At 45.1% G+C, this 14,474-nt stretch overlaps 3 protein-coding genes across 5 annotated transcripts; 2 read left to right on the top strand and 1 right to left on the bottom strand.

Moving 5' to 3' along the window:
• The first annotated feature begins 4,393 nt into the window (after window positions 1-4,393).
• On the top strand, window positions 4,394-6,117 carry svbp (small vasohibin binding protein). 2 transcript variants are annotated; one of them, XM_062468599.1, is made up of 3 exons: window positions 4,394-4,544; window positions 5,050-5,184; window positions 5,273-6,117. In XM_062468599.1, the coding sequence occupies exons 2-3, from the start codon at window positions 5,071-5,073 to the stop codon at window positions 5,357-5,359; spliced, it is 201 nt and encodes a 66-aa protein (XP_062324583.1). In that variant the 5' UTR covers window positions 4,394-4,544; window positions 5,050-5,070; the 3' UTR covers window positions 5,360-6,117. The 2 variants fall into 2 exon arrangements, with proteins under 2 accessions (XP_062324583.1, XP_062324584.1); XM_062468600.1 differs by having other exon boundaries at window positions 4,431-4,544; window positions 5,036-5,184.
• Window positions 6,118-6,250: 133 nt separating this feature from the next.
• fbxo2 (F-box protein 2) lies at window positions 6,251-9,389 on the bottom strand. The gene is made up of 6 exons (XM_062468598.1): window positions 9,237-9,389; window positions 7,850-7,915; window positions 7,515-7,641; window positions 7,313-7,405; window positions 7,094-7,232; window positions 6,251-6,950 (listed from the first exon to the last, which is right to left on the bottom strand). The coding sequence occupies exons 2-6, from the start codon at window positions 7,884-7,886 to the stop codon at window positions 6,816-6,818; spliced, it is 531 nt and encodes a 176-aa protein (XP_062324582.1). The 5' UTR covers window positions 7,887-7,915; window positions 9,237-9,389; the 3' UTR covers window positions 6,251-6,815.
• Window positions 9,390-9,857: 468 nt separating this feature from the next.
• Window positions 9,858-14,010, top strand: phf13 (PHD finger protein 13). 2 transcript variants are annotated; one of them, XM_062468597.1, is made up of 6 exons: window positions 9,924-9,942; window positions 10,209-10,255; window positions 11,262-11,363; window positions 12,652-12,843; window positions 12,980-13,406; window positions 13,561-14,010. In XM_062468597.1, exons 2-6 carry the CDS (start codon window positions 10,211-10,213, stop codon window positions 13,791-13,793), a joined length of 999 nt encoding a protein of 332 aa, XP_062324581.1. In that variant the 5' UTR covers window positions 9,924-9,942; window positions 10,209-10,210; the 3' UTR covers window positions 13,794-14,010. The 2 variants fall into 2 exon arrangements, with proteins under 2 accessions (XP_062324580.1, XP_062324581.1); XM_062468596.1 differs by having other exon boundaries at window positions 9,858-10,255.
• Window positions 14,011-14,474: the final 464 nt, after the last annotated feature.

Genomic DNA, 14,474 nt, shown 5'->3' with positions numbered 1-14,474 from the left:
TGGTAGTTATTTTAGGTCCTGTTAGCCTAACTGTATATTTTTAGGACTGAAGGGCTGTATGTGTGCTCTTTGTGTACTCTTTGTGTGTATGTGTGTGTGTGTTTGTGTGTGTGTGTGCGTGCGTGTTGTGTGTGCATGTGTGTGTGTGTGTGTGTGTGTGTGTGTGTGTGTGTGTGTGTGTGTGTGTGTGTGTGTGTGTGTGTGTGTGCCTGTATGTGTGTTTTGGCAGTGGGCTGGCAGGCTAGGTTAGGAGGCTGTGGTGGGTTTGTGTGTTCAGGGCCACTGGTGTGAAAGAGCAGTCAGAGTGACGCTTCCCTGGAGAGAGTTTAATATAGAACAACAAGCCTCCTAACAGAACTCTGCTCCTCCATCCTCCTCTTTCTCTCTGCTTCTCCAGACTCCTCTCTGCTCCACCAGACTCCTCTCTGCTCTACCAGACTCCTCTCTGCTCTACCAGACTCCTCTCTGCTCCACAAGACTCCTCTCTGCTCCTCCAGACTCCTCTCTGCTCTACAAGACTCCTCTCTGCTCCTCCAGATCCTCTCTGCTTTACCAGACTCCTCTTTCTCTCTGCTCCTCCAGACTCCTCTCTGCTCCTCCAGACTCCTCTCTGCTCCTCTAGACTCCTCTCTGCTCCTCCTCTCTGCTCTACTAGACTCCTCTTTATCTCTGCTCCTCCAGACTCCTCTTTCTCTCTGCTCCTCCAGACTCCTCTATGCTCCTCCAGACTCCTCTCTGCTCCTCCAGACTCCTCTCTGCTTCTCACCACTCTCCCCTTCACTATCCTCTCATTCCTCCACCATCTTAACCTCTCCTTTCATGTGCAACTCTGCTCCTCTTCACCCTCCCCTCTTTCCAAGCTTGGTTAAAGCTCAGAATATCTCAGCGACAGGGACATAGATCCAGAAGGTAGAGAACAACATGTCCATAACTGGTTCCGGCCTGGAGACTTGAAGGCTTGAGCCTGGGGGGGCCATCCCGCCGATGTCTGTGGTGTTTGAGATCAGTTGTTCCTCGCAGGATATTATTGAACGAGGAGCGCTCCCCTGAGTTTGGGGATAAACCCAGGTAAACCATCGGAATGCCCTTTGGAATGCTATGTGATAAATCTCTGTGGCACAGCCTTGCCTAAGGCCACATACATCAGCCAATTATATTTACATTTAGTCATTTAGCAGACGCTCTTATCCAGAGCGACTTACAGTAAGTACAGGGACATTCCCCCGAGGCAAGTAGGGTGAAGTGCCTTGCCCAAGGACACAACGTCAGTTGGCATGACCGGGAATCGAACTGGGCAACCTTCGGATTACTAGCCGAATTCCCTCACCGCTCAGCCACCTGACTCCCCCACGTTACACAGAAGCTTGAGACACACCAGTCAAGGTATACTATGTAACACTCAAATGTACACACACACACTTCTGTTTACAATCAGAGGGTAACTCTCCTGCTCATCCCAAACCAATCTGGTTTTGATGTGCCATTGAAATGCCAAGACAGCCATGAAGAGCAATGGGCCAATTGGATCGTCTAAAACCTTTTGGTTATTCCGTCATTTAATATTGGGTGTCTTTTGTTTCCGTGGCAAACTAATCTGTTGTGGACCACCCTTCAGCTGGTGTCAGGTTCACTCCTCATGGAGCACAGATTTATGTGGTGAAGAGGAGCTAGGGGATATCTGGGAATCTGTATGTATGCAGCACTCTCACATAGTGGTTGTTTGTGAGTGTGTGTGTGTGTGTGTGTGTGAGAGGAGAGAGAGAGAGAGAGAGAGAGAGAGAGAGAGAGAGAGAGAGAGAGAGAGAGAGAGAGAGAGAGAGAGAGAGAGAGAGAGAGAGAGAGAGAGAGAGAGAGAGAGACTCAGGTGAACTTGGGTGGTCTACGGTTGTCAGGGCATCTTTGCATTGAGAGTAGACTGATGGATGATGTGCCAAATTATCTCCAAAGATAACGAAGGGCCCCAAATACAAGACACAAACTCTGTGTCATCTATTCAGGACATGTCGTGGATCCTCCTCTATCAATTCCCTTACACCATCCACACACATTTTTGGTCCATTCTCTAAAATACATTTATGTTGTGATCTATTACTTTCCTCTCTCTTCTCTCCTACACTGCACATTCACACATCACTACATTCCATTCACATGTGGTGTAGGACAGTAATAATTTTAAGATTTACATATTTCTAAATCAATATTTATGCCAATACGTTTGTACATTGAAAACTTTGCTGACAGTGGGTAATAGACAGAGATGGGAAGTATCCTACCGTACTTAAGTAGATTTTTCTGGTATCAGTAGCCTACTCTTTGTAGCCTACTCTTTGTACTCTTTTGTACTTATATGTTATGTTATGCCAGGTTGCTTTGCGTTGTCTTGTCCTAAGAATTTCAGTGCCCAGTCTGACCCTGTGTTGTTCTGTGCATCTGACAATAAAAGACTTTACTTTGAACTTTACTTAAGTATCTGTCAGAGGCTGAGCCCGTAGGCCTACTTCTTTACTTTAACTGTAAAAGTGTACTCTGCACTTCAACTTTTACCGGTCTCTATAAACATGTCATGATGAGTAGCTGTACTTCTACTTGAGTGAAGAGTGTGTGTACTTTTGCCATCTCTGTTTATAGGGCACAACACATTTGTGTAGATTACACAACATTCGTTCATTCATTCAGTTCCCCTGCTGACAAACTAACCTTGTGTCAGGTCTAACATATTGTAATGTAATGATTTCCTTTCTTCTTCCTCTTACATAGTAGTATGTTTTCATAAGTGACCGTCTAATTCCCTTTTCCCCAATGTTTCGGATTCTGTTGCCCACTACCAGTTTATTGGTGTTGCTACAGTGACTGCATTACATTGGTAAAAATAACGGGTTCGTTTAAAGTATGTTGTGTTGTGGCGCCCTCTGTCGTGGTAAAGAAAGGCCAGGATGATGGATGGGGATTTAACCACAGACCATCTCCTTGGGATATCAACACCAGTAAAGTGTATCTTACGTAACAGAATCCAAATGAATTGTGGACACAGAATCAGATGGTTAGTTATGCAGTCACATTATTCTGTAGGAGGTAGGAAGAAAGGAAATCATGAAAATTTTAGAACTCATGATATGGTTAATTTATTAGGAGGGAAATGCTCACAATTTGTCAAAAATTAAACAACCGTTGTGTAATCTGTTAGGTGTCTGTCTTTAACCTCCTAATCAATGAGGAAATAATAGTGAGGGAGTTTAAACTGGGAACTGATGTTGCCGTACCACCGGTGTTGTGCCATCAGATGCACTGCTTCCTTGAGAGGCACCCCCTCGCGGGAGCGCGCGCGAACCACTCGGAATCAAAAAGGATTTCGTCTTGATATCGCAACCAAACGGAGGGGAGACAAATGTCTCACATTATACTTTCTTAGTTATATAATTCAAAAGAAGAATGTCGGTTATCTGTGTAAATAACAGATGTTATTCTCAACACAAAATCCTCAAAATTCGTCATTCAAACCGGTAACGAACGCGAACCAACATTCTTGCTCCACGACATCGCATTCTGAGGAAATATACCCCAGCTATGATTACCAAAGGAAATTTATTTTGTTTAGCAGGTTCAAAGTATTTCACATTGCTCTTCTTACTAATGTATAGGTTCAAAGGCATGCAGGTAGCCTGCGCGTAGGGTGTGCTACTCAGACAGGTCGAAAACAACAGCCTTCTGATCCAGAATATCAGCTTTCCTGAAGGTTCACATACAGCCTACAAAAGACAAGTACTAAAACTTATATGTATCAACTTTAAAAGAAATGTTCTCACCATCAAATCCTTTTTTAATATAGGAAATATTACTCTTATTGAATCAATGAAATAAATGAAAACATAAAACATAATAATCCCCCACCTACCATGGACTATTCTGTTTTCAGACCTGTCCACCATATACATGTATTGGTATAAAATGTATGCTATTAAATGTACGTAATGCTGGGGTAGAAGGGAAGAAAGGTATGCGCGAGGGGGGGGGGGAGCATTTCACATGGCAGGCTTTGTTTTCCATTTTATGTCAATGCAATGCACCCCCTGCTAACTCTGACTAGGAAGGTGTCACATGCATGAAACTTACTGTGGTTACTCATAGTAGTTCACTCAGTGTACAGTAAGAATCATTTGATGCTGGGATATACAGAACAGACAATAGAGGGGGTGGTATCTATGGTTTGAATGACGAATTTTGAGGATTTTGTTTTGAGAATAACATTTGTTATTTACACAGATAACCGACATTCTTCTTTTGAATTATATAACAAAGAAAGTATGATGTGAGACATCTGTCTCCCCTCCGTTTGGTTGCGATATCAAGACGAAATCCTTCACTTTTTGATTCCGAGTGGTTTGCGCGTGCTCCCGCGAGGGGGTGCCTCTCATGAAAGCAGTGCATCTGATCGCACAACACCGGAATTATTTTTCCTTGGCACACAGTTCTATGCTTCCTGGGGAACAGCTGTTGTGTGTGTAACAGTTGATTAGACTCGTCGTAAACCGGAGTTATAGATTGGGGTGAGTAGTGGTCGCTTTATTTTTAAATCTGTAATGGAAGTGCTATATAATAAATATTGTGTGAACGTGGCAGTATGTAGCTAGTACTAGTATCTAGCAAGTGGTAGCCTACCAATCAAGCTAAGCACCGTAGCTTCGTCTAGCTAGCTCAGACAGCCATATAATGACGTAAGCGAGCGAACAAATATTGTTGGTGAAGCAGGAACTAGTTACTGTAACCTAGGTAGCCAACGGGTTCTAGCTCTAATTCGTTGCTAACCCTAACTACGCTAGTGCTAACCATAGATATATATAAGCTAACTACTTTACAGTAGCGAGCTAACAAGTTTTATTTTGAGTGAGTGTGTTGCGTTAGTAGCTAAACCTGTGACTTCTAAAACGGTGATTCTACTGTTACTCAACTATCTATTATCAACAACAATTCATAAACACCTAGACCTAATCATTGTATATCTTCTCAGTTTATGATTTGTATGATTTCTTTGACAAAGTTTGCGCATTGCAGAGACCGGTGCTGTCACTCACCATGGAACCTGCCTGTCGCAAAGACAAGCCGAAGCTTAACTCGACTCCAACCCGCGGCGACAGAGCTAGGCAAAAATCCGCTCAGCAAGAGCTGAAACAGAGACAGAGAGCAGAGGTATACCGCATACCCAAGTGAATTCTATTTTCATGCTCTATGATACTGCACATTAGTAACGTGTTTGTGTGTTTGTGTATATTATTAGATCTACGCTTTGAATAAGATGATGACAGAGTTGGAGCAGCAGCAGTTTGAGGCCTTTTGCAAGCAGATGCAGCCACAGGGAGAGTGAAAAAGACTGTAAAGTAACCCACTGGAACACGCATCACGCCATGCCCTCTTATCCTCCACTAGAAACACACAGCCCGCAAAAAAACATTCATACCCCTGTGGTATGTGAAGGAGGTGGTAGATGGGCTCTTCTGAGAGCCCAGCCACCACCATGCTGATGTGCGATTTGTCCTGTTGCCTTAGTTGTTCCCACTTATTGTTAAACTAGACAATCAAGGCATTTTGCATTCTGAATGGAGAGGGTTTGTTTATGATGGTAAAGTAAGCCTTAGACAGAGTGGTATGTTATGCAAAGCACAGTATCTCTGTGTTCCTGTGTATCTGTGTTTCTCTATGAGAGTGTGAGACATGAACCTGTTATGCCATTATTTGTAAAGGCCCCCATCTCCAAAGACAAATCATGCCACTGACACATTTCTTTGCACTGTGTAATTTTGTTCTTGGTCTCTCCATTCAAGGTCAGTGTTTGTAGGTGATACTTGGCTTTTTCCCATCCCCACTACACCACTGTCTGTGTGTTCATGGTGCTAACGAAGGACTGTTATTGTTTGCGTAATACTTTGGTGTCGGGTGTGTAGATCAAGCATAATACTTTGCTACTGTAGTGACATAGGAATGCTAAGAAACATGTCTCACTACCAACTTACCAAGCTGCTGTTACTGGGATTTCTGATAGCTCCCTGGTCTTACATGTTGTCATTCCATTTCCCCCTGAAATATGTAAATGTGTGATTTTTATAAAACATTTTGTTATATTAACTTGTGTAATGTGTGTTTATTGGTCAGGTTTGTCTGTAGCCCTACAATCCTAGATGCTGAGAATTGAGACTCATTGCTTATAAGAAATGCAGAGATGTTAATAGCCTACACGTTACTGTCCATCTACAAAAAACAAACCATTTTTTGGTAAAGGTTTTATTATTTGGAATGCAACTGTCCATGATGTATATGATGAACTGCCCTGATTGATTAGTGTGGAATCTGAATAGCCCTAATAGAGATGGTGGTCTTTACACTACTGATCTAATTAACAAAAATACGCTGTATTGATTCACTAATGATACTTTACCTTTCCTCACACCCATAGGTTTAAATGAAAGTTGTTAATTGGTATAAACTGATAGTTAGATAGAGGTAGTAGCTAGTAGTTAGTCATCCATTAACACATTTTTAGAGCCAAGATGCAATCAAATAATTGACTAATATGTTATCACGAGCTAGATAAGGCTCCAAACTGGAAAGTGTTCCTTCTTGCATATTTTTCAAAAGCAGTTGCGAAATATGCGGGTATGCGAAATATGATCTTAGTAAGTTATTTCTAAAGTTTGGTAAGATAGTGTGGGGTCACAGGTCCTCTCAACCCATTCCCTCTTAATTCTTCATCCCTTTTTTGCCAACTCCCTTCACCCGTTTACAGGCCCACCGTCTCCGTCCATTCCCCTAGTCTCCTCCCTCTCTCAGGCTTCTAGAGTGACAGAGCTCGCTGTGACTCGGACTCCGAACCAGCCGTCCCAGTACTTGGTGTCCCGCCCTCCGTGTTCAAAGGAGATGAAGCGCAGTCCGGGGCCATAGTCAGAGAATGTGTGGCTCACCTTGTCATAACAAATGGACAAGGCAGTATGTGATGAGATGAATATCTTATCAGTTTGCAACAAGATCTGTATACTGTGCTCGGCTCAAACAAACGTGTGTTTGGGTTCAAACATGGACCCTCCTGTCTCCTGCGTGCACATACCTGTCTCCAGGAGCAGTCATCACAATCAGGATCCAGGGTTACAGGGTCAGGTTTAAATTCTTGCAGAACTTCCTCATTTTCATCTAATAAACATACAGTAAGTTGGTAGATGCAGCCACAGTCTGTCCTCCCACTATACCTGCAAGTTGATGAGACAACACTAAGTACATGCTGATATCCATCAACATGTATCTAAATGTGTTTGTGTGTGTGTCCTACCAGTCCTCCACAATGACAGCTGGATTCACATCCAGCTCATCAATAGAGTATCCCTCTGCCAGCAGATCTACCACCTGTCTCTTCAAACACAGTCTATAAAAGAGAGTCAGGGGATGGGCAAACACAACATGGAGCCCTCTAGTGAGTTGTGTTCCCCTTTTACTCAGATGGACCAATCCTCAAGACCCTACAGCTTACTCACTCAAAAGAGGTGCTAAAGTACTTGGACACTCCATCATCAGAGAAGTCATGGCCACAGTCTCCTGGCAACTCATCCACCTTCCACTGGCTCCCACCATTCTCTGTCAGCTCCCAGTGGTCCATCTGCTCTGGAAATGTCTGCTGTTACCTGGTTGTGTTCCCTGTGTCAACTGGGAACTGCTCTCAAGTTTGAAGGTGGGTGATATCACATTATACATGGTTTTAGCAGAGGACTTTACTCTCTAATCAACAGACTCATCAGTGGGTATCTCTTCCTTTTCTACTGGTAATCACAGTATAGATTGATTGGTCGACTCGAACAAAGTGTCTCCTTACCATCTCCACAGTTGTTCTTCAGCAGGTTTCTGGCCATGGTTCAAGCTGGTCGGTAGAAGACAGCACCTTGAACAGAGAAGTTATGTAGACTTGAATATAATCACACTGCTGCAGTTTCACAGCAGCATGACCATCATTCATTGGGTTTTGGGTGAAGGTTTTCTCTAAAACATGTGTTGAACAAACAACCTAAGAATTTGAGTTATTTAGTTATTTTGCCAAATAGTGTAAAGCCATGTCTGTGCTATTGTACAAACACAGTCTCACACACACACACACACACACACACACACACACACACACACACACACACACACACACACACATCAACACACACAGTCTTTTCAATCACTGAATGTGGGACATTGCTTTGCAGATGCCCCTGGCACACTGCAATTGGTTGCCCGGATACCTAATACTGGGCTACTCTTGTGCAAACCAGTTTGAACTCATCTTTTTCAATAGACAGGCTCTTTGGGGGTTTGGTCCTGGGTGGTCACATGTTAGAATACACTTTCATCCGTCTATGCAGCATGCATAGATAACATGATGTATTGTCATTAATGTTGAGCAAATGTCCAACTCTGCTTTGTATCTCATACCTGCTGAGACACACTATGTACCACACCCTATTCTCAAATCTCCTCGCTGAATATGATACTGCTGCCTCCCCATTCCACTTAGGAGACAAAGCCTTTATTACATGCTATACTGTCTTATGAAATCATTAATTTCTTGCTTGTCTGTGTGTTGGGTTCCATTTCTAGGCTGTAGGGATGAAAATAACAAAATGTGTAAAGAATAATGGTCATTGTTAATAGGCAGGAAGGACAGATGTATCTGAATTTGTAGGCCTATTTGTTCTAGCAGAGTCCTGATCCAGAAAGACTCCATGCCGGTTAGTCAAAAAGATCTGCTCCAGTTCATGCTCAGGCCAGACAAACACAAACGCTAATACCCTGGCTGCTGACTCATAACATCACAGAACAAACACATACACTGATTCATATCCCAGACAGAGAATCACCTTCATAACAGAGGGGATGGGAAGTAGTTGTGAGACTGGTGCAGCTTATACCCTGTCAGAAATGTTTCATATGTAATCTTTAAGTCTACACCAAAACGTATCTAGGCCTCATGGTTAATACAAGAAAATATTTTTCAACTATTTGGGAGTCTATTCTCATTGAACATTTGTATCTGAGACTGCATGCGATCATCTGGATTTCTCTTACCGGCATAAAAGCCGACACAGTGTGATGACGCATTTTTAACACAAAAGCATGCAGTAATTATAGCAAAGTTCTGTTTATATCTTGTAAGTGTGAATGTAATTCTGATTAGCATTTCTGAAATGCATATAAACTGCACGGAATGTTTTACTTACAGGTAGGCAGAAAATGAAAAGATAGTCTTGCAGGCAGCTCACTTCTTTCTCCTGCTCCCTTAGTTGCTGCTGTGTCTGAAATCTGAGCTCCACTGCAGCTTCACAGTGTGGGTTATATAGACAACACACTCACTCACGTGCACACACGGCACGCACATTCACCCCACCTCTCTCTTTCTCTCTCTCTCTCTCTCTCTCTCTCTCTCTCTCTCTCTCTCTCTCTCTCTCTCTCTCTCTCTCTCTCTCTCTCTCTCTCTCTCTCTCTCTCTCTCACACACACACACATACACACACACACACACACACACACACACCAACGCACGCACGCACGTACAGAGACGAGCAGAAGTCAGCAGAACCACATTATTACTCAGCACAAATGTTGATCATACACAACATCGCACACAACAACTGTGTCAGAGTTGCATCTATATGAGTGTAAGTTTGACTTGCTACTGGTGATTTAAATCTAATGCGTATGGGAATTTGAATAGAGATACTACCGACTCACATGATACTGCCTGGATGTCTGTACTAACCTCAAGAGGTGGGGTGTGACTTTGACAGTGACCAGTCAACGAGAGAGCTGACTGTGACAGCCAGCCAGGATTGGCTCTCTTCCAATCGAGAGTTGCTATTCATATTAGCAGCTGCTGTTCGGTGCAGACGGCTCTAGCTGCAGATACTACCTATTGACTTCACTGGAGTTTGTACACCGTTGTCATTTCTGTTTAACTTTTTGTTTCCTTTCTTGCTAACCATATCCCTTGGTTGGGGCTGGTTGTTTAAATGTTTTTTTATCTGCGAGTCGGCTAGACATTCTAACAATTCGTCGTTTGTGCTCGCTAGCTACATTAGCGATACCGTCAGTACAGCTGCTTGGCCAGCTTAATTTCAGTTGCTAACGAGCCAAATCAGTCTTATTCAGTTCGACATTTTCATGCTTTACAGTAAACTTTCGGTTTATTTTAGAGATGGAGAACGTTAGTTCATCTACATCCCACGCATTTGAGTCAGAGGTGAGTTTGATTGGCGTGACTATTTGTTGTTAGCTAGCTTCATCGATACTGCGAAAGCTAGCTCTACTAGGTAGCTAACTAATAGAAGTCAGTCTGCTTGCCCCTCGCCCGCACGATGTAGCTAGCAAGCAGGCTGGATGTCTTGACTAGCATTAGCTGAAACATCTTCAGAAACGTAGTTTTCAATTACTTCGTCAACGTTAAACAGTGATCTAGCTCGCTCTGTATTTAACTTTTCTTCTTTGTAAGTAGAAAGTAAAAAATATTTACTTATTGCTGCAAGCTAGCTAGCATTATGTTTACAGCTATCTATCTTAGTCTAGAAACTAGCTAGCAAGCAGTGGCAACGCTAATTTAGCATTTGTGAGATTCCCTGATTTGGCAACACTCGCCATCTTGACACCTCTTAACAGACAATGTAGACTAGAAAACAGTCCAAGTGTCTAAATTGCTAGCTACGACTTAAAGTTGCTAATTCAGTAATTGTTTCTAGCTCCATCTCATCTGATTGAATATTGTCATAGAGTGTAATTTCTTGGTCGTGTCTTCTTGTGACATGACTCCTAAGATAGATGGAGCTAGCTACCTAGTCGTGTATGCTATCTTGCTAAATGATCACATTTATCTTTTGTTAATTTCTACGATGTAGCCTCGGTATATTATGATGAACGCACAGCATAATATGATCTTCAGTACAGCGTTGTCCAACATGCTTAGAACCACAGAGTTAAACTGTGCTAAATCATGTCTTGTCGCAGGTGGTATCACCAGATTTTTGCTCATGTACATTTGAGATCATCATCTCCTCGCTTGCTATTAACGGTGCTGATGTGTGTATGAGAGTTATTTGTGGCGTCTAGTAGGCGTTCGTGTCTATCTAGCAAAATGAATGTCTCTTGTGCACAAACCTGTCTCTAAGTTTGTGTAATACGATGGTCGTTGTATTGGACTTTTTCAAGTATACACTATACCAGCCAAGACTGATGAAGTGCCTTGTGTGTCACAGGGATTCAGTCCACCATACAGGAGGAGAAGGACAGTGGAGGATTTCAACAAGTTCTGCACATTTGTCTTGGCATATGCTGGCTACATCCCCTATCCTCAAGAGGTGAGTAAGTCAGTTGCAGAGATGTCCTTCTGCGTGTGCCTTTCTGTGTGCATGCATACTTGTGAGCGTGAAAGCATTTTATTTCTGGACACTATTTGTAAGGAAGTCCAGTCATGCAAGACAAACTAGTAGTTGTCTTTATTTACTTTTGATTTTGGACAACTGACGCTTTTGAGACCATGGATGTACAGGACTGTGTGACTGGTTGTTCTTAACTGGGTATGGCTATATTGGTTGACTGTAAATAAGGAATGGCTTTAAAAGGGAGCTGTTTGGGTGTCCTTTATAGATAGCACCAAGTCTTTGTGTTTCAGTTCTGTTTTAACTAGAGATTCAAGCGGAGTCTTTTTATAACAGTTCTTTGTGGTCGTGAGTGACATGGACGTTCCACTGCAGTGCCCAGGTGTGCTGACTGTCTGTATTAATCCCTCCTGTCTGGTGTGTTGTGATGACCCTCTGTTTGATCCACAGAACTGGAGGTGTGGCTTTGGGCAGCCTCCTTTCCCTTCGCTAGCCAATGTGCTGCTATTCCTCCCGAAGGGACACACACCCTAACCCAGCCCTGCCCTCTATCCTAGGGTAAGAGGGCCTTCCCCCATTCTCTACCCATCAGTCATTGGGCCGTATCCCATTTCAGCCCCAAGGTCCCCCTCCCTCTTTGGTGTTCACTGATCTGTGAGAACATGACTAGCTTAAGTATCGGAAGGCTAAATTCTATCTCAGAGCAGTGGACATTGACCACTGACAGGGAGGAATGACGTGGAACGTGTTCAAGCCCAAAACGTAGTCGTCCCCCAGTCTGAGCCCAATCTGAGCCCCACAGGAGGAGCAGTGAGCAGCCTGACTGAGCCTCTGACTCTACCCTCGGTCCAGTTCAGAACAACCAGTCATACCTGTCCTTCATGCTCCAGACTGCCTCCAACGCTGTCTGCCTTTCACGCGCTGTCTGTCTCCTCCGATCTCTCCATCCAAGACATTGCACAACATGGTTGAACACATCTGTGCCAGAAAAGGGCAGAGGTGCACAGTGCCCAGGTCACTGAATGTGTGGTCACATGACTGGGAATGTGATCACCAGTTTTATTTGATTGATTGTGTGTTTTTTTTTGTTTTTTTTTGCTCCTGCTTTTCTGAAGAGAGAATAGTATCGTCTACTATTGACGGTGTGTGTCTGAGTGTGAGTGACAGATCTCTACAGTCTGACTGATGCAAGCCTGCATCAGCTGCCACAGGACCTATGGTGGGCACAGACTGTAACCCCGACATCCGTCTCTCCTTGTCTTGAAAGGACTCTCCCCTGCGTAGTAGCTCCAGCCCCCCCAACAGTACAGGCAGCACAGCTGACAGTGATGGCTGGACGTCCAGGCTCCCCTCCACCTGCCCCCCACGCCCACCTAAAGCCCCCCAGGACAGGAGCAGGAAACGCCCCCGCCCCGCAGGCCTCGCTGGAACAGCCGTCTCAGGCCAGGGTAAAAAGGATGTGAGTATGGTGTTATTGCGTCTTTTTAACCTGTCATCGAAGTAAGCCTATCCAATGCAACAAAGCCCTGTTAACTACTTGTTTGGGTTCTTGGTGTTGAGTCTTAAACAGTATGTCCTCTTCCTGTGCTGTCCAGCTCGACCATGTCGGGCCCACTCTCCACCCAGGCGACCGCAGGAAAGCAGACAAGCTGAAGAAAAGGCGTAAAGAGAACCAGGCTGGCGAGCCGAGCACCACCCAGCAGGCAGCCCACGCTGCGACCTCAGAGCCCCAGCACGCCCCCTCTCTAGGAGGGCGGCTAATCAAAGAGGAGCCTGAGGATGACATCACCATCCCCCTTCCCCCTCCGTCCTCTCTCTGCCCTCCAAGCCCCTCCCCCTGTAAGCAGGAGCCCAATGAGGAGCGTCAGTGCTGGGAAGGGCCAGAGCTGGAGGAGGGCATGGTGAAGGTGGAGAAGACGGACGGGTTGCCAGGAAACCGGACCGTGTTCCGTCAGGGGAAACAGGTGGTGTTCCGAGACGAGGATGGATCAGGAGAGGACGAGGATATCATGGTGGACTCTGGTAAGACCTCAAACTGCAGTTTTACCACCCCTTCGATACTAAAGAGTTCCACCAATAGTCCTGTTACCAGATTTGTATGTGGTGTAGGTCACTGTGTTAAGAAATTGTCATAATAATCTTAACTGGTCCACTTTCTCTCTGCCTCTCCTGTCAGATGACGACTCATGGGACCTGGTGACCTGTTTTTGTATGAAGCCGTTTGCGGGCCGTGCGATGATCGAGTGTAACCAGTGTAATACCTGGATCCACCTGTCCTGTGCCAAGATCAGGAAGAGCCATGTCCCCGAGACGTACATGTGTCAGAGCTGCCGGGACACGCAGGGCACGGCAGACACACGGCGTTCCCACCGCTCACGCATCGGCCCCCGCAAACATCTGCTGGACTAACCCCCAGCCTCCAGCCCTCACCCCAGCCTCCAGCCCTCACCCCAGTACACCCCAGCCTCCAGCCCTCACCCCAGTACACCCCAGCCTCCAGCCCTCACCCCAGTACACCCCAGCCTCCAGCCCTCACCCCAGTGCACCCCAGCCTCCAGCCCTCACCCCAGTGCACCCCAGCCTCCAGCCCTCACCCCAGTACACCCCAGCCCTCACCCCAGTACACCCCAGCCTCCTTCCCTGACTCCAAGCTCTGATCTCAGTCTACTCACAGCCCAAAGCTCTGACTCCAGGGTAGCCCCAATCTCAAGGGTGATCCCCTAACCCTTGCACCCTGCAAACACTGGCTGGACCGTTCCTGTGTTGTCTTAAAACAACAGAGTGCTATTTTAAAACTGTTCAGTTAGTTTGTGTTTCCCTCCAGACTTTGTGCGTAAGGCAATCACTGAATGGCTGTCTGTCCATAGTTAGTGTAACAGCAAGGTGGACCTTGGCCAGAAACGCACCCAACAAGGCTCCTATGAACACTGGAGCATTATTTTAAATGTCAAACTGCCAGAGAGAACGCCATGACTACTGCCACCCACCATGGTGCATGCTGGGGGACTCGTAAACGAGACATTTAGCACTTTTCCGTGTATGTGACCCCTCTTCCCCAAGAATAGGTATGCCTGTCTGTGTCCGAGCCTG

Source organism: Osmerus eperlanus, chromosome 1 (assembly GCF_963692335.1).
Source record: "Osmerus eperlanus chromosome 1, fOsmEpe2.1, whole genome shotgun sequence".
Taxonomy (NCBI): domain Eukaryota; kingdom Metazoa; phylum Chordata; class Actinopteri; order Osmeriformes; family Osmeridae; genus Osmerus; species Osmerus eperlanus.
The sequence above is the reverse complement of the archived record's forward strand: the minus strand, read 5'-3'. Positions and strand labels throughout refer to the sequence as shown.

Excerpts from the sequence above, each read along its gene's own strand:
- svbp (XM_062468599.1), top strand. The coding sequence starts at position 5,071 with ATGGAACCTGCCTGTCGCAAAGACAAGCCGAAGCTTAACTCGACTCCA. Across the intron at positions 5,185-5,272 it reads AACAGAGACAGAGAGCAGAG|ATCTACGCTTTGAATAAGAT; the intron begins GTATACCGCATA and ends GTATATTATTAG.
- fbxo2 (XM_062468598.1), bottom strand. The coding sequence starts at position 7,886 with ATGGCCAGAAACCTGCTGAAGAACAACTGTGGAGATG. Across the intron at positions 7,406-7,514 it reads TACTTTAGCACCTCTTTTGA|ACTGTGTTTGAAGAGACAGG; the intron begins GTGAGTAAGCTG and ends TCTCTTTTATAG. Across the intron at positions 7,233-7,312 it reads GCTGTCATTGTGGAGGACTG|GTATAGTGGGAGGACAGACT; the intron begins GTAGGACACACA and ends ATCAACTTGCAG.
- phf13 (XM_062468596.1), top strand. The coding sequence starts at position 10,211 with ATGGAGAACGTTAGTTCATCTACATCCCACGCATTTGAGTCAGAG. Across the intron at positions 10,256-11,261 it reads CCCACGCATTTGAGTCAGAG|GGATTCAGTCCACCATACAG; the intron begins GTGAGTTTGATT and ends TGTGTGTCACAG. Across the intron at positions 11,364-12,651 it reads ACATCCCCTATCCTCAAGAG|GACTCTCCCCTGCGTAGTAG; the intron begins GTGAGTAAGTCA and ends TTGTCTTGAAAG.